Source organism: Astyanax mexicanus, chromosome 2 (genome assembly GCF_023375975.1).
Source record: "Astyanax mexicanus isolate ESR-SI-001 chromosome 2, AstMex3_surface, whole genome shotgun sequence".
NCBI classification, from domain to species: domain Eukaryota; kingdom Metazoa; phylum Chordata; class Actinopteri; order Characiformes; family Acestrorhamphidae; genus Astyanax; species Astyanax mexicanus.
The window spans coordinates 63901857-63920201 of NC_064409.1; the positions used below are offsets into that span (position 1 = coordinate 63901857).

The 18345-nt window shown below is 45.6% G+C and overlaps 1 protein-coding gene across 1 annotated transcript in view; it reads left to right on the plus strand.

Annotated features, from left to right (window-relative positions):
• Nucleotides 1–18345, plus strand: part of b4galnt4a (beta-1,4-N-acetyl-galactosaminyl transferase 4a) — a 289838-nt gene that overhangs the window by 194965 nt on the left and 76528 nt on the right. Inside the window, exon 8 of the mRNA XM_022672115.2 lies at nt 16811–16889. Coding sequence (XP_022527836.2) covers nt 16811–16889 — 79 coding nt within the window. The remainder of the gene's footprint in view (nt 1–16810; nt 16890–18345) is intronic.

Here is an 18345-nt window from a genome sequence, read left to right on the forward strand (position 1 = left end):
TGTTGCTATGGTATCTTGGGTGGTTGCTAAGGTGTTGCTAGGTGGTTGCTAGGTGGTTGCTAAGGTGTTGCTATGGTATCCGGGATGGTTGCTAAGGTGTTGCTAGGTGGTTGCTAGGTGGTTGCTAGGGTGTTGCTAGGCGGTTGCTAAGGTGTTGCTATGGTATCCGGTGTGGTTGCTAAGGTATTGCTAGGCGGTTGCTAAGGTGTTGCTATGGTATCCGGGGTAGTTGCTATGGTGTTGCTAAGTGGTTGGTAGGTCACTCCTTAGCAGTTGCTAGGTGGTTGCTAAGGTGTTGCTATGGTATCTGTGGTGGTTGCTATGGTGTTTCTAGGTGGTTGCTAGGTGATTTATATGCATAAATTAGATTAAATGGTGTTTGCACGTTGCTACGCAACGTGCAAATACATCAATCAGCTATGCACGGTAGGTTGCTCTGGCCGTTCGGGGGTGTCCAAACTTTTGACCCGTGGCTCCATTACACACAGTACTGGGGGGCCGGGGTGTCCAAACTTTTGACCCGTGGCTCCATTACACACAGTACTGGGGGGCCGGGGTGTCCAAACTTTTGACCTAATGCTGTTTTATCCCATAGCTGCTCCATACACTCACAGTACTGGAGTTCTAGCTACCTGTCCTTCGATCTAGCTGCCGTCCTCCGATTGGCCCCATTCATTCCAATGGGGCCACTTCGTACGACATTCGTACGAAATCCGTACGTCGTAACTTTTCGTAACGCATATTTTCGGAAAGAGCTCAATAAGTTCTACAGGTCCTCAATTGGTTTCATCTTAGTATTTCAAAAATTGCGACGTCCACGGGCGTGCAAAGTTCTGCCAATTCATTTTCAATGGTCAAAAAAACGCGTACTTACGAAGTTTTTACGAAAAACGTAAGTCCGATCGGAAAGCTGTATACAAGCCCACCATTCCCGATATGGACGCACGTTTTCTCTTTTGAACGAAGTCGATATTTCGAAAACTGCGGCACTAGTTAACCGGACAAAAAACAGGTGGAATAATAATAATAATAACTAGATTGCAGTTCCTACAGAAACTGCGAGTGTGATTGCAGTGCTGGCTGGTATCTGCTATGGTGTTGCTAGGTGGTTGCTAAGGTGTTGCTAGGTGGTTGCTAAGGTGTTGCTATGGTATCCGGGGTGGTTGCTAAGGTGTTGCTAGGTGGTTGCTAGGTGGTTGCTAGGCGGTTGCTAAGGTGTTGCTATGGTATCCGGGGTGGTTGCTAAGGTGTTGCTAGGTGGTTGCTAGGTGGTTGCTAAGGTGTTGCTAGGCGGTTGCTAAGGTGTTGCTAGGCGGTTGCTAAGGTGTTGCTATGGTATTTGGGGTGGTTGCTAAGGTGTTGCTAGGTGGTTGCTAGGTGGTTGCTAAGGTGTTGCTAGGTGGTTGCTAGGTGGTTGCTAAGGTGTTGCTAGGCGGTTGCTAAGGTGTTGCTATGGTATCCAGGGTGGTTGCTAAGGTGTTGCTAGGTGGTTGCTAGGTGGTTGCTAGGGTGTTGCTAGGCGGTTGCTAAGGTGTTGCTATGGTATCCGGGGTGGTTGCTAAGGTGTTGCTAGGTGGTTGCTAGGTGGTTGCTAGGGTGTTGCTAGGAGGTTGCTAAGGTGTTGCTATGGTATCCGGGGTGGTTGCTAAGGTGTTGCTAGGTGGTTGCTAGGTGGTTGCTAAGGTGTTGCTAGGCGGTTGCTAAGGTGTTGCTATGGTATCAGGGGTGGTTGCTAAGGTGTTGCTAGGTGGTTGCTAGGTGGTTGCTAAGGTGTTGCTAGGCGGTTGCTAAGGTGTTGCTATGGTATCCGGGGTGGTTGCTAAGGTGTTGCTAGGTGGTTGCTAGGTGGTTGCTAGGGTGTTTCTAGGCGGTTGCTAAGGTGTTGCTATGGTATCCGGGGTGGTTGCTAAGGTGTTGCTAGGTGGTTGCTAAGGTGTTGCTAGGCGGTTGCTAAGGTGTTGCTATGGTATCCGGGGTGGTTGCTAAGGTGTTGCTAGGTGGTTGCTAGGCGGTTGCTAAGGTGTTGCTATGGTATCCGGGGTGGTTGCTAAGGTGTTGCTAAGTGGTTGCTATGCGGTTGCTAAGGTGTTGCTAGGCGGTTGCTAAGGTGTTGCTATGGTATCCGGGGAGGTTGCCAAGGTGTTGCTAGGTGGTTGCTAAGGTGTTGCTAGGCGGTTGCTAAGGTGTTGCTATGGTATCTGTGGTGGTTGCTATGGTGTTTCTAGGTGGTTGCTAGGTGATGTGTATGCATAAATTTGATTAAATGGTGTTTGCACGTTGCTACGCAACGTGCAAATACATCAATCAGCTATGCACGCTAGGTTGCTCTGGCCGTTCGGGGGTGTCCAAACTTTTGACCCGTGGCTCCATTACACACAGTACTGGGGGGCCGGGGTGTCCAAACTTTTGACCCATGGCTCCATTACACACAGTACTGGGGGGCCGGGGTGTCCAAACTTTTGACCTAATGCTGTTTTATCCCATAGCTGCTCCATTACACACAGTACTGGAGTTCTAGCTACCTGTCCTTCGATCTAGCTGCCGTCCTCCGATTGGCCCCATTCATTCCAATGGGGCCACTTCGTACGACAATCGTACGAAATCCGTACGACGTAACTTTTCGTAACGCATATTTTCGGAAAGAGCTCAATAAGTTCTACAGGTCCTCAATTGGTTTCATCTTCGTATTTCAAAAATTGCGACGTCCACGGGCGTGCAAAGTTCTGCCCATTCATTTTCAATGGGCAAAAAAACGCGTACTTACGAAGTTTTTACGAAAAACGTAAGTCCGATCGGAAAGCTGTATACAAGCCCACCATTCCCGATATGGACGCACGTTTTCTCTTTTGAACGAAGTCGATATTTCGAAAACTGCGGCACTAGTTAACCGGACAAAAAACAGGTGGAATAATAATAATAATAATAATAATAATAACTAGATTGCAGTTCCTACAGAAACTGCGAGTGTGATTGCAGTGCTGGCTGGTATCTGCTATGGTGTTGCTAAGGTGTTGCTATGGTATCCGGGGTGGTTGCTAAGGTGTTGCTAGGTGGTTGCTAGGTGGTTGCTAGGGTGTTGCTAGGCGGTTGCTAAGGTGTTGCTATGGTATCCGGGGTGGTTGCTAAGGTGTTGCTAGGTGGTTGCTAGGTGGTTGCTAGGCGGTTGCTAAGGTGTTGCTATGGTATCCGGGGTGGTTGCTAAGGTGTTGCTAGGTGGTTGCTAGGTGGTTGCTAGGGTGTTGCTAGGCGGTTGCTAAGGTGTTGCTATGGTATCCGGGGTGGTTGCTAAGGTGTTGCTAGGTGGTTGCTAGGTGGTTGCTAAGGTGTTGCTAGGCGGTTGCTAAGGTGTTGCTATGGTATGCGGGGTGGTTGCTAAGGTGTTGCTAGGTGGTTGCTAGGTGGTTGCTAAGGTGTTGCTAGGCGGTTGCTAAGGTGTTGCTATGGTATCTGGGGTGGTTGCTAAGGTGTTGCTAGGTGGTTGCTAGGTGGTTGCTAAGGTGTTGCTAGGCGGTTGCTAAGGTGTTGCTATGGTATCCGGGGTGGTTGCTAAGGTGTTGCTAGGTGGTTGCTAGGTGGTTGCTAAGGTGTTGCTAGGCGGTTGCTAAGGTGTTGCTATGGTATCCGGGGTGGTTGCTAAGGTGTTGCTAGGTGGTTGCTAGGGTGTTGCTAGGCGGTTGCTAAGGTGTTGCTATGGTATCCGGGGTGGTTGCTAAGGTGTTGCTAGGTGGTTGCTAGGTGGTTGCTAGGGTGTTGCTAGGCGGTTGCTAAGGTGTTGCTATGGTATCCGGGGTGGTTGCTAAGGTGTTGCTAGGTGGTGGCTAGGTGGTTGCTAAGGTGTTGCTAGGTGGTTGCTAAGGTGTTGCTATGGTATCTTGGGTGGTTGCTAAGGTGTTGCTAGGTGGTTGCTAGGTGGTTGCTAAGGTGTTGCTATGGTATCCGGGATGGTTGCTAAGGTGTTGCTAGGTGGTTGCTAGGTGGTTGCTAGGGTGTTGCTAGGCGGTTGCTAAGGTGTTGCTATGGTATCCGGTGTGGTTGCTAAGGTGTTGCTAGGCGGTTGCTAAGGTGTTGCTATGGTATCCGGGGTAGTTGCTATGGTGTTGCTAAGTGGTTGGTAGGTCACTCCTTAGCAGTTGCTAGGTGGTTGCTAAGGTGTTGCTATGGTATCCGGGATGGTTGCTAAGGTGTTGCTAGGTGGTTGCTAGGTGATTTATATGCATAAATTAGATTAAATGGTGTTTGCACGTTGCTACGCAACGTGCAAATACATCAATCAGCTATGCACGCTAGGTTGCTCTGGCCGTTCGGGGGTGTCCAAACTTTTGACCCGTGGCTCCATTACACACAGTACTGGGGGGCCGGGGTGTCCAAACTTTTGACCCATGGCTCCATTACACACAGTACTGGGGGGCCGGGGTGTCCAAACTTTTGACCTAATGCTGTTTTATCTCATAGCTGCTCCATACACTCACAGTCCTGGAGTTCTAGCTACCTGTCCTTCGATCTAGCTGCCGTTCTCCGATTGGCCCCATTCATTCCAATGGGGCCACTTCGTACGACAATCGTACGAAATCCGTACGTCGTAACTTTTCGTAACGCATATTTTCGGAAAGAGCTCAATAAGTTCTACAGGTCCTCAATTGGTTTCATCTTCGTATTTCAAAAATTGCGACGTCCACGGGCGTGCAAAGTTCTGCCCATTCATTTTCAATGGGCAAAAAAACGCGTACTTACGAAGTTTTTACGAAAAACGTAAGTCCGATCGGAAAGCTGTATACAAGCCCACCATTCCCGATATGGACGCACGTTTTCTCTTTTGAACGAAGTCGATATTTCGAAAACTGCGGCACTAGTTAACCGGACAAAAAACAGGTGGAATAATAATAATAACTAGATTGCAGTTCCTACAGAAACTGCGAGTGTGATTGCAGTGCTGGCTGGTATCTGCTATGGTGTTGCTAAGGTGTTGCTAAGTGGTTGCTAAGGTGTGGCTATGGTATCCGGGGTGGTTGCTAAGGTGTTGCTAAGTGGTTGCTAGGTGGTTGCTAAGGTGTTGCTAGGCGGTTGCTAAGGTGTTGCTATGGTATCTGGGGTGGTTGCTAAGGTGTTGCTAGGTGGTTGCTAAGGTGTTGCTAGGCGGTTGCTAAGGTGTTGCTATGGTATCCAGGGTGGTTGCTAAGGTGTTGCTAGGTGGTTGCTAGGTGGTTGCTAAGGTGTTGCTAGGCGGTTGCTAAGGTGTTGCTATGGTATCCGGGGTGGTTGCTAAGGTGTTGCTAGGTGGTTGCTAGGTGGTTGCTAAGGTGTTGCTAGGCGGTTGCTAAGGTGTTGCTATGGTATCCGGGGTGGTTGCTAAGGTGTTGCTAGGTGGTTGCTAGGGTGTTGCTATGGTATCCGGGGTGGTTGCTAAGGTGTTGCTAGGTGGTTGCTAGGTGGTTGCTAGGGTGTTGCTAGGCGGTTGCTAAGGTGTTGCTATGGTATCCGGGGTGGTTGCTAAGGTGTTGCTAGGTGGTTGCTAAGGTGTTGCTAGGCGGTTGCTAAGGTGTTGCTATGGTATCCGGGGTGGTTGCTAAGGTGTTGCTAGGTGGTTGCTAAGGTGTTGCTAGGCGGTTGCTAAGGTGTTGCTATGGTATCCGGGGTGGTTGCTAAGGTGTTGCTAGGTGGTTGCTAGGGTGTTGCTAGGCGGTTGCTAAGGTGTTGCTATGGTATCCGGGGTGGTTGCTAAGGTGTTGCTAGGTGGTTGCTAGGGTGTTGCTAGGCGGTTGCTAAGGTGTTGCTATGGTATCCGGGGTGGTTGCTAAGGTGTTGCTAGGTGGTTGCTAGGTGGTTGCTAGGGTGTTGCTAGGCGGTTGCTAAGGTGTTGCTATGGTATCCGGGGTGGTTGCTAAGGTGTTGCTAGGTGGTTGCTAGGTGGTTGCTAGGGTGTTGCTAGGCGGTTGCTAAGGTGTTGCTATGGTATCCGGGGTGGTTGCTAAGGTGTTGCTAGGTGGTTGCTAGGTGGTTGCTAGGGTGTTGCTAGGCGGTTGCTAAGGTGTTGCTATGGTATCCGGGGTGGTTGCTAAGGTGTTGCTAGGTGGTTGCTAGGTGGTTGCTAGGGTGTTGCTAGGCGGTTGCTAAGGTGTTGCTATGGTATCCGGGGTGGTTGCTAAGGTGTTGCTAGGTGGTTGCTAGGGTGTTGCTAGGCGGTTGCTAAGGTGTTGCTATGGTATCCGGGGTGGTTGCTAAGGTGTTGCTAGGTGGTTGCTAGGTGGTTGCTAGGGTGTTGCTAGGCGGTTGCTAAGGTGTTGCTATGGTATCCGGGGTGGTTGCTAAGGTGTTGCTAGGTGGTTGCTAGGTGGTTGCTAGGGTGTTGCTAGGCGGTTGCTAAGGTGTTGCTATGGTATCTGGGGTGGTTGCTAAGGTGTTGCTAGATGGTTGCTAGGTGGTTGCTATGGTGTTGCTAGGCGGTTGCTAAGGTGTTGCTATGGTATCCAGGGTGGTTGCTATGGTGTTTCTAGGTGGTTGCTAGGTGATGTATATGCATAAATTTGATTAAATGGTGTTTGCACGTTGCTACGCAACGTGCAAATACATCAATCAGCTATGCACGCTAGGTTGCTCTGGCCGTTCGGGGGTGTCCAAACTTTTGACCCGTGGCTCCATTACACACAGTACTGGGGGGCCGGGGTGTCCAAACTTTTGACCCGTGGCTCCATTACACACAGTACTGGGGCTCTGGGGTGTCCAAACTTTTGACCCGTGGCTCCATTACACACAGTACTGGGGGGCTGGGGTGTCCAAACTTTTGACCCGTGGCTCCATTACACACAGTACTGGGGCTCTGGGGTGTCCAAACTTTTGACCCGTGGCTCCATTACACACAGTACTGGGGGGGGCCGGGGTGTCCAAACTTTTGACCTGTGGCTCCATTACACACAGTACTGGGGGGCCGGGGTGTCCAAACTTTTGACCTAATGCTGTTTTATCCCATAGCTGCTCCATACACTCACAGTACTGGAGTTCTAGCTACCTGTCCTTCGATCTAGCTGCCGTCCTCCGATTGGCCCCATTCATTCCAATGGGGCCACTTCGTACGACATTCGTACGAAATCCGTACGTCGTAACTTTTCGTAACGCATATTTTCGGAAAGAGCTCAATAAGTTCTACAGGTCCTCAATTGGTTTCATCTTCGTATTTCAAAAATTGCGACGTCCACGGGCGTGCAAAGTTCTGCCCATTCATTGTCAATGGGCAAAAAAACGCGTACTTACGAAGTTTTTACGAAAAACGTAAGTCCGATCGGAAAGCTGTATACAAGCCCACCATTCCCGATATAGACGCACGTTTTCTCTTTTGAACGAAGTCGATATTTCGAAAACTGCGGCACTAGTTAACCGGACAAAAAACAGGTGGAATAATAATAATAAGAAGAAGAAGAAGAATAAGACTTAAGAAGAACAATACTGTGATTGCATTACTGCAATCACACTAATAATAATAAGAATAAGACTTAAGAAGATCAATACTGTGATTGCATTACTGCAATCACACTAATAAGAAGAATAAGACTTAAGAAGATCAATACTGTGATTGCATTACTGCAATCACACTAATAATAACTAGATTGCAGTTCCTGCAGAAACTGCGAGTGTGATTGCAGTGCTGGCTGGTATCTGCTATGGTGTTGCTAAGGTGTTGCTATGGTATCCGGGGTGGTTGCTAAGGTGTTGCTAGGTGGTTGCTAAGGTGTTGCTAGGCGGTTGCTAAGGTGTTGCTATGGTATCCGGGGTGGTTGCTAAGGTGTTGCTAGGTGGTTGCTAGGTGGTTGCTAGGGTGTTGCTAGGTGGTTGCTAAGGTGTTGCTATGGTATCCGGGGTGGTTGCTAAGGTGTTGCTAGGTGGTTGCTAGGTGGTTGCTAAGTTGTTGCTAGGCGGTTGCTAAGGTGTTGCTATGGTATCCGGGGTGGTTGCTAAGGTGTTGCTAGGTGGTTGCTAGGGTGTTGCTAGGCGGTTGCTAAGGTGTTGCTATGGTATCCGGGGTGGTTGCTAAGGTGTTGCTAGGTGGTTGCTAGGTGGTTGCTAGGGTGTTGCTAGGCGGTTGCTAAGGTGTTGCTATGGTATCCGGGGTGGTTGCTAAGGTGTTGCTAGGTGGTTGCTAGGTGGTTGCTAGGGTGTTGCTAGGCGGTTGCTAAGGTGTTGCTATGGTATCCAGGGTGGTTGCTAAGGTGTTGCTAGGTGGTTGCTAGGGTGTTGCTAGGCGGTTGCTAAGGTGTTGCTATGGTATCCGGGGTGGTTGCTAAGGTGTTGCTAGGTGGTTGCTAGGTGGTTACTAGGGTGTTGCTAGGCGGTTGCTAAGGTGTTGCTATGGTATCCGGGGTGGTTGCTAAGGTGTTGCTAGGTGGTTGCTAGGTGGTTGCTAGGGTGTTGCTAGGCGGTTGCTAAGGTGTTGCTATGGTATCCGGGGTGGTTGCTAAGGTGTTGCTAGGTGGTTGCTAGGTGGTTGCTAGGGTGTTGCTAGGCGGTTGCTAAGGTGTTGCTATGGTATCCGGGGTGGTTGCTAAGGTGTTGCTAGGTGGTTGCTAGGGTGTTGCTAGGCGGTTGCTAAGGTGTTGCTATGGTATCCGGGGTGGTTGCTAAGGTGTTGCTAGGTGGTTGCTAGGTGGTTGCTAGGGTGTTGCTAGGCGGTTGCTAAGGTGTTGCTATGGTATCCGGGGTGGTTGCTAAGGTGTTGCTAGGTGGTTGCTAGGTGGTTGCTAGGGTGTTGCTAGGCGGTTGCTAAGGTGTTGCTATGGTATCTGGGGTGGTTGCTAAGGTGTTGCTAGGCGGTTGCTAAGGTGTTGCTATGGTATCCAGGGTGGTTGCTATGGTGTTTCTAGGTGGTTGCTAGGTGATGTATATGCATAAATTTGATTAAATGGTGTTTGCACGTTGCTACGCAACGTGCAAATACATCAATCAGCTATGCACGCTAGGTTGCTCTGGCCGTTCGGGGGTGTCCAAACTTTTGACCCGTGGCTCCATTACACACAGTACTGGGGGGCCGGGGTGTCCAAACTTTTGACCCGTGGCTCCATTACACACAGTGCTGGGGGGCCGGGGTGTCCAAACTTTTGACCTAATGCTGTTTTATCCCATAGCTGCTCCATACACTCACAGTACTGGAGTTCTAGCTACCTGTCCTTCGATCTAGCTGCCGTCCTCCGATTGGCCCCATTCATTCCAATGGGGCCACTTCGTACGACATTCGTACGAAATCCGTACGTCGTAACTTTTCGTAACGCATATTTTCGGAAAGAGCTCAATAAGTTCTACAGGTCCTCAATTGGTTTCATCTTAGTATTTCAAAAATTGCGACGTCCACGGACGTGCAAAGTTCTGCCCATTCATTTTCTATGGGCAAAAAAACGCGTACTTACGAAGTTTTTACGAAAAACGTAAGTCCGATCGGAAAGCTGTATACAAGCCCACCATTCCCGATATGGACGCACGTTTTCTCTTTTGAACGAAGTCGATATTTCGAAAACTGCGGCACTAGTTAACCGGACAAAAAACAGGTGGAATAATAATAATAATAATAATAATAACTAGATTGCAGTTCCTACAGAAACTGCGAGTGTGATTGCAGTGCTGGCTGGTATCTGCTATGGTGTTGCTAAGGTGTTGCTAAGTGGTTGCTAAGGTGTGGCTATGGTATCCGGGGTGGTTGCTAAGGTGTTGCTAAGTGGTTGCTAGGTGGTTGCTAAGGTGTTGCTAGGCGGTTGCTAAGGTGTTGCTATGGTATCTGGGGTGGTTGCTAAGGTGTTGCTAGGTGGTTGCTAAGGTGTTGCTAGGCGGTTGCTAAGGTGTTGCTATGGTATCCAGGGTGGTTGCTAAGGTGTTGCTAGGTGGTTGCTAGGTGGTTGCTAAGGTGTTGCTAGGCGGTTGCTAAGGTGTTGCTATGGTATCCGGGGTGGTTGCTAAGGTGTTGCTAGGTGGTTGCTAGGTGGTTGCTAAGGTGTTGCTAGGCGGTTGCTAAGGTGTTGCTATGGTATCCGGGGTGGTTGCTAAGGTGTTGCTAGGTGGTTGCTAGGGTGTTGCTATGGTATCCGGGGTGGTTGCTAAGGTGTTGCTAGGTGGTTGCTAGGTGGTTGCTAGGGTGTTGCTAGGCGGTTGCTAAGGTGTTGCTATGGTATCCGGGGTGGTTGCTAAGGTGTTGCTAGGTGGTTGCTAAGGTGTTGCTAGGCGGTTGCTAAGGTGTTGCTATGGTATCCGGGGTGGTTGCTAAGGTGTTGCTAGGTGGTTGCTAAGGTGTTGCTAGGCGGTTGCTAAGGTGTTGCTATGGTATCCGGGGTGGTTGCTAAGGTGTTGCTAGGTGGTTGCTAGGGTGTTGCTAGGCGGTTGCTAAGGTGTTGCTATGGTATCCGGGGTGGTTGCTAAGGTGTTGCTAGGTGGTTGCTAGGGTGTTGCTAGGCGGTTGCTAAGGTGTTGCTATGGTATCCGGGGTGGTTGCTAAGGTGTTGCTAGGTGGTTGCTAGGTGGTTGCTAGGGTGTTGCTAGGCGGTTGCTAAGGTGTTGCTATGGTATCCGGGGTGGTTGCTAAGGTGTTGCTAGGTGGTTGCTAGGTGGTTGCTAGGGTGTTGCTAGGCGGTTGCTAAGGTGTTGCTATGGTATCCGGGGTGGTTGCTAAGGTGTTGCTAGGTGGTTGCTAGGTGGTTGCTAGGGTGTTGCTAGGCGGTTGCTAAGGTGTTGCTATGGTATCCGGGGTGGTTGCTAAGGTGTTGCTAGGTGGTTGCTAGGTGGTTGCTAGGGTGTTGCTAGGCGGTTGCTAAGGTGTTGCTATGGTATCCGGGGTGTTTGCTAAGGTGTTGCTAGGTGGTTGCTAGGTGGTTGCTAGGGTGTTGCTAGGCGGTTGCTAAGGTGTTGCTATGGTATCCGGGGTGGTTGCTAAGGTGTTGCTAGGTGGTTGCTAGGTGGTTGCTAGGGTGTTGCTAGGGGGTTGCTAAGGTGTTGCTATGGTATCTGGGGTGGTTGCTAAGGTGTTGCTAGATGGTTGCTAGGTGGTTGCTATGGTGTTGCTAGGCGGTTGCTAAGGTGTTGCTATGGTATCCGGGGTGGTTGCTATGGTGTTTCTAGGTGGTTGCTAGGTGATGTATATGCATAAATTTGATTAAATGGTGTTTGCACGTTGCTACGCAACGTGCAAATACATCAATCAGCTATGCACGCTAGGTTGCTCTGGCCGTTCGGGGGTGTCCAAACTTTTGACCCGTGGCTCCATTACACACAGTACTGGGGGGCCGGGGTGTCCAAACTTTTGACCCGTGGCTCCATTACACACAGTACTGGGGGGCCGGGGTGTCCAAACTTTTGACCTAACGCTGATTTATCCCATAGCTGCTCCATTACACACAGTACTGGAGTTCTAGCTACCTGTCCTTCGATCTAGCTGCCGTCCTCCGATTGGCCCCATTCATTCCAATGGGGCCACTTCGTACGACATTCGTACGAAATCCGTACGTCGTAACTTTTCGTAACGCATATTTTCGGAAAGAGCTCAATAAGTTCTACAGGTCCTCAATTGGTTTCATCTTAGTATTTCAAAAATTGCGACGTCCACGGGCGTGCAAAGTTCTGCCCATTCATTTTCAATGGGCAAAAAAACGCGTACTTACGAAGTTTTTACGAAAAACGTAAGTCCGATCGGAAAGCTGTATACAAGCCCACCATTCCCGATATGGACGCACGTTTTCTCTTTTGAACGAAGTCGATATTTCGAAAACTGCGGCACTAGTTAACCGGACAAAAAACAGGTGGAATAATAATAATAATAATAATAATAATAATAATAATAAGAAGAAGAAGAAGAAGAAGAATAAGACTTAAGAAGAACAATACTGTGATTGCATTACTGCAATCACACTAATAATAAGAATAAGACTTAAGAAGAACAATACTGTGATTGCATTACTGCAATCACACTAATAATAAGAATAAGACTTAAGAAGAACAATACTGTGATTGCATTACTGCAATCACACTAATAATAATAATAATAATAAGAATAAGACTTAAGAAGAACAATACTGTGATTGCATTACTGCAATCACACTAATAAGAAGAATAAGACTTAAGAAGAACAATACTGTGATTGCATTACTGCAATCACACTAATTAATGTTACTATCAATATTACTATTAATAATATTAGTATAATATCTATTAATATAATATATTAACAATAAACTTTTTAAAAATGTAAAAAAAAATTAATGTTTTAAAATAGATTAGATTTTCGAGTATTTATTTAGTCATATGTATCTTTAGCAATATAATTTTGTTGATACAACACATTTCTACGTTTTTAGGGTGTAATAGTGAATAAATACTGTATATTGGCAGTGCTGAATCGATATTTGTGGATCAATTGAGCGCGCTGTTTTGGGGGAGGAGTCAACAAAGACGTTCTTTAACCTCCTTCGTTAATTTTCGCTTTGCGAAGCTCTTTGGGAAACACTCGCAGAACTGGCTCGTTCTTTACACACGTCATTCGTTAGTTCATTCGTTATTCGCTAAGATTGATTGTTTTCGGGAAACCCACCCCTAGAACCTTCTTCTGTATTATTGTTCTAGAACTTCCTTCTTCAGTAACACTTTTCCTGAACATTCTTTTTCTGTCTTGCTGTTCTTGAACATACTTTGTCATTGATCACAATGTTCTAGGACATCCTACTTCAGTCTTACTGTCTTAGAACATCCTTTGTCAGTCACACTGTCCTAGAACATCTGTCAGTTGTAAAATATCTTCTTGTCAGTAGATTGTTCTGCATCAATCACATGATTCTAGAATGTCCTTCTCTAAAACTTGTCACATGGTTCTCCATCAGTCTCACAGTCTTGTAATGTTCTCTCCCAGTCACAGTGCTCTAGAATGTTCACACTGGTTCTTGAGGTTTAGTTCTTGCTGTCTGTTGGAGAACTCTGGGTCAGTGTGTTTTGATCTTTACTCTTTAACTTCCTCAGTTCATTGTTCTAGATCTCCTGCTTCTCACTTTTACTGTCTGTCCTTCTCTCCTCTGATCTCATCTTCACTTCTCTTAGAAGATGATCAGTTTGTGACACTCAGACGTTTTGAGCTCTCATTGATCTGGGGAAGGTAATAGGATTGTGTATCATGATGAAGAGAGTTCAGTGTGGTTTCACCTTACTCTTCCCCTCTCACTGAGTTTGTGTTTGGTATTGCTATTTTTGCTGCTCAGCTATCTCTCTCTCTTACTTACACACACACACACACACACACACACACACAAACTCATACACACTCGCTCATGAACAAGACATCCATGCTCACATCTGAATTATTCATTTCATACATTGGCCTCCCTCATGAATATGCATGAGCACATTTACTCTTTAGAAGCGGCGTGTTGTAAATATAATCTCTCAAACTTCTAGGGGGCACAAAAACCAAACAAAATAATTAGTGCATGTAAATAAGAGGAGGAGCCTCATGCCAGGCCTTGGCACTGCCTTTTAGCTCCTCAGATAAAGCAGCAGATTTGGCTGCACGCAGTGTGACGGAGCGAGCCGGCGGCTGACGGTTGTGTTTGGAATGGCGCTCTGGGAAGTCTAACGAGGTGTAAAACCAGACGAGGGTCTAATTCTGAATATCGCGCAGCAGATGTGGGCCAATTGGATGAGATGTGTTTTTGATTAGATGAGCGATGCTGTATTGGGGTGGTGGAGAATTCTGAAAAAGGGAAAGTGACTCATTCACGCAAACCAAAAGTGTGGAGGCCACAAATGGAGCTGTTCTATCACTTAGCGTCTTTAGCTCTTTTTGAGCGGTACTGAATGTCTCTCTGTATAGTTTTAGGTCTTACAGCAACACATTACCTCTGTGCTTCACTGTAAATCAGAGGTGCACATCTCCAGTCCTGAATGGCCTGGACTCCAGCTTAGTTAGCTGGAGGATTCCTGACTCAAACACACACAGTCTGTCAGATAATTAACTGATGAGTTGAAGTATGTGTGTTTGAGTAGGACAACTAACAAACTTTTCTGGAGACTGGTCCTCCAGGGGCTGATGTCATGCACCTCTGCTGTAGCTGTCCATCAAATCTTTCACTTCACATGCAACTAAAAGATCTGTTACTTTATCTAACCTTTATCTTACATCTGTAAATTAAAAACAAAACTTCTAAATAAAACACATTTGGAGTAAAATAGTGCAGTACTTTGGGGAATCAAAGTAATGTTCACACTGCATGCTGTTTATAACTGTAAATTATCACTTTGTTCTGAGACCTCCTGCTGACTGTGATTGGTCCTAATCATCACCTTGTTTGTTTTGGGACATCCCTTAATTGGTCATAATCACCACTATGTTTAATCTGAGACCTCCCCCTGACTCTAGCTGGTCCTGAGCACCTATTTGTGTGTTCTGATTTTTCCCCTTACTGTTGTTGGTCGTAATCACAATTAGTTTTGTTCTGAGACCTGCCCTAATACTTTGATTGGTCATAATAACCACTTTCTTGTTTGTTTTGAGACACATTTGAATTGTTTTTTGTATTTTATTTTATTAGTTGAGTAGTTCTTGCCATAATATGTATTAGAACATTACTCAAATAGAGCTATTCACTGTATACCAGTGTATTGGTCATAACCACTTTCTTGTTCGTTTTTGAGACATCCCCCTATTGTGATTAGCCCCAATCACCAGTTTGTTGGTTTTGAAACCTCCCTTTTACTCTCATTGATCTTAATTACCTCTTGTTTTTTTCTGACACCTCCTCCTAATAATGATTGGTTTGTACTACTTATTGTCATCTCTTAAAGGGGCACTAAAACCCCTAATTTTAGCTGACTTCACCCTTAGCTGAAATGTTGAAAGGCAAAAAAAAAAATGCTAGGAGGAGTTTGGTCGGGGCACTGAGTGATGTATGGGTTTAGAGGCAGGGCAGAAGGGAGAGCTGATTGGTTGAGCTGCAGCAACAGCAGTGTGCCTCTGATAGCGGTGAGACACGGACACAAAGTACACGGACACAGTAGAACCTGTAAGGGGGATGCAGAGGCGGAAACTACTGCAATAAAATCGTTTTTTTTTTTTCAGCTTGGGAAATATTTCTAAAATTTTAAGCAGAACTGTTTTTTTATTACTTCAAAGCAGCACAATTTCATCTATTCATTAAAAATTATGGTTTAAGTTTAGTGGCTCTTTAAATGCTAAATTGCTATGTTTTGTCCCCAAAAGCAATGATTGGTCCCTTACTGTGAAGGTTCTAATTACCACTTTTTTCTGAGACCTGACCTGACTGTTATTGGTCCTAAATACTAATTTGTTTGTTTTTAAGGTCTCATCTATACTGTGATTGGCCTTAATCACCACCATATTTATTTTGAGATCATTCTTGACTGCACAATGAGTTATTATTGTTGTATTATTGTATACATTATTGTTTGTTGGGAGACTTTCCCCCATTGTTTGGTTCTTATAACCACAATGTTCGATTTTTTAAGGCCTTTTTTTCTAACTGCACTTGGTCAATACATCACTTCTCTTGTATATAGAAATATACTGTACAGTTTTGTTGAGTTTTACTACATCTTACCAGCTAGAAGATTAATAAGTGGACAGAAATTCAATTTAAGTTTTATAATATGCGGTTATTTTTATAAAGGGTTCACCTGTCTCTCACCTTGACCTTAACACTGTTGATAACCTACTGATTTTAACCACGCACTCAAAAACATGTGCAGATATTAAAAGTTATAGATTCCATTCAACTAAAGTGTGACTTCACACATTAAACCTGAAGAAAAGTGCTTGAATCAGAGGCTGGATGATGATGAGGAGAGTGACTCACTCGCACAAGCTGAAAATGAGGAGGCCGCAAATCTGTTTCATTCTGACCTCTTTTATCACCTTCACCTCTATGTTTGCTTTGTATCAAATGGGGAATGTGTGCATGAATGGAAATAATGTGCATATACAGTACAGTACCAGTCAAAAGTTTGGACACACTTCCTCATTCAAAGTTTTATTTTTTTTTTTCTTTTCAATTGTTAAACAAACCAAAATACTTATTACAAAATGTAAAGCATTTAGGTGCTCTTATCTAGGGAGCAGTTGGCTTGTGTTTTTGAGGCTGGTAACTCTGATGAACTTATTCTGTGGAACAAAGGTAACTCTTCCTGTCTTCCTGCCAGTTTCATCATAATGTTTTTGATGGTCTTTGCCACTGCACTTAAGGATAATTTCAATGGTCTTGATTTTTTTTTTTTTCTCAGATTGACTGGCCTTCATTTCTAAAATGTTTTTTTTTTTCTGTAATTAGTTGAGTAATTCTTGTCATAGTATGTATTAAAACATTACTCAAAAAGGCTTTTTACAGTCTACCAACTCTTACAACTTTAGTCTACAACTTTACAACTGATGCTCTCAAACTAACATTACGAGACAAAAAAATCAAGTAATTAACTCTTGACAAGTTCAGCACAGCTGTTAACTGAAAGCTGGTCATTCCAGGTGACTGTACCTAATAAATCTGACTGAGAAAATCCAGCCAAGATGTGCAACGCTGTCATCTAAGCAAGATGTGCTACTTTGAAGAATCTAAAACACGAAACATATTCTGATTTATTTAAATCAGAAGCTTGAGTGACTTTAGTATCAGTCTACAATACAGAATATTTTAAAATGATGAAAAACACTGAATTTGTCTAAACTTTTGACTGGTACTTTATTTATGAACCTTCAACTCAAATAAAAGGACGGTATGGGACTTATGGATGGTTGCACATGACAATGAACTGATTGAGATGTTTTTTGTTTTTTTTTTGTCTTGTCTCTTTTCAGTCTTATTGCCTCTAGAAGATACTACTTTGAGATTCTTCACAAGCAAGATGACAAGGGCTCGGATCATGTGGAGGTTGGGGTGAGTCACTGTGTCTATATTCTGAAGAACGTTCCGTCACAGAACCACTGCAGCGCCTCACATCAACCCGTTGCTTATGGCAAGCCTGTAGTCTCTGTAGAGCTATTCGGCGTGTAGGTGGAGTGATACAATTATAAGCAGAGCGTCTCTGTGATTTTGTCCCCGTATGAATTCATGTAGGCTTAAATGTATGGCTATAAAGATAACACAAGCTTTAGAATTTATTATTTTTATCAGGCAGTTTATTGTGAATTAATGTGTGGTATACAGGGGTTGGACAATGTAACTGAAACATCTGTCATTTTATGACTAAATTGAAGCAGCCTGGTGGCCAATCTTCATTAATTGCACATTGCACCAGTAAGAGCAGAGTGTGAAGGTTCAGTTAGCAGGGTAAGAGCACAGTTTTGCTCAAAATATTGCAATGCACACAACATTATAGGTGACATACCAGAGTTCAAAAGAGGACAAATTGTTGGTGCACGTCTTGCTGGAGCATCTGTGACCAAGACAGCAAGTCTTTGTGATGCATCAAGAGCCACGGTATCGAGGGAAATGTCAGCACACCAAGAAGGACGAACCACATCCAACAGGATTAACTGTGAATGCAAGAGGAAGTGGACCAAAATTTGGTCTTTTGGTTCAGACTATGCTTCACGGCTTCTTATACAATAATTGATTGGGCTTAAACTGATTAAAATGTCAAAGGTCTGGACCAAACTTATCCTGTAAACATGGTCCTGTAGCATATACACTCACTGGCCACTTTATTAGGTACACCTTGCTAGTACCGTGTTGGACCCCCTTTTGCCTTCAGAATTGCCTTAACCCTTCGTGGCATAGATTCAACTGGAAGCATTCCTCATAGATTCTGGTCCATATTAACATGATAGCTTCACACAGTTGCTGCAGATTTTTCGGCTGCACATCCATGATGCGAATATCCCGTTCCACCACATCCCAAAGCTGCTCTATCGGATTAAGATCTGGTGACTGTGGAGGCCATTCCAGTACAGTACAGAACTCATTGTCGTGTTCAAGAAACCAGTCTGAGATGGTTCACGCTTTATGACATGGTGCATTATCCTGCTGGAAGTAGCATCAGAAGATACAGGTACACTGTGGTCATAAAGGGATGGACATGGTCAGCAACAGTGCTCAGGTAGGCTGTGGCGTTGACACCTGTGGTCAGGAGAAAAGTAGCAGGGTTGGTCTTGTTGACTATTTGAGCTCTAAGTCTCCTACTTTTAAACTCACTGCCAATATTCACCCTTGTTATATTCCTTCTTTGGTCACTGAGCATTTTTTGACCTGTTGATGCTTTTGAATCTGTGTAGCTGAGGTTTAACTGAACCAGCCCTGCTAGCTCTTTTGCTGTGCTGTGATCGTTGTACGTGCTGGCAACCTCGGGGGTGGAGTTAGTGTTGGGGAAGGAGCAGCAGGCGGAGTCAGAGGA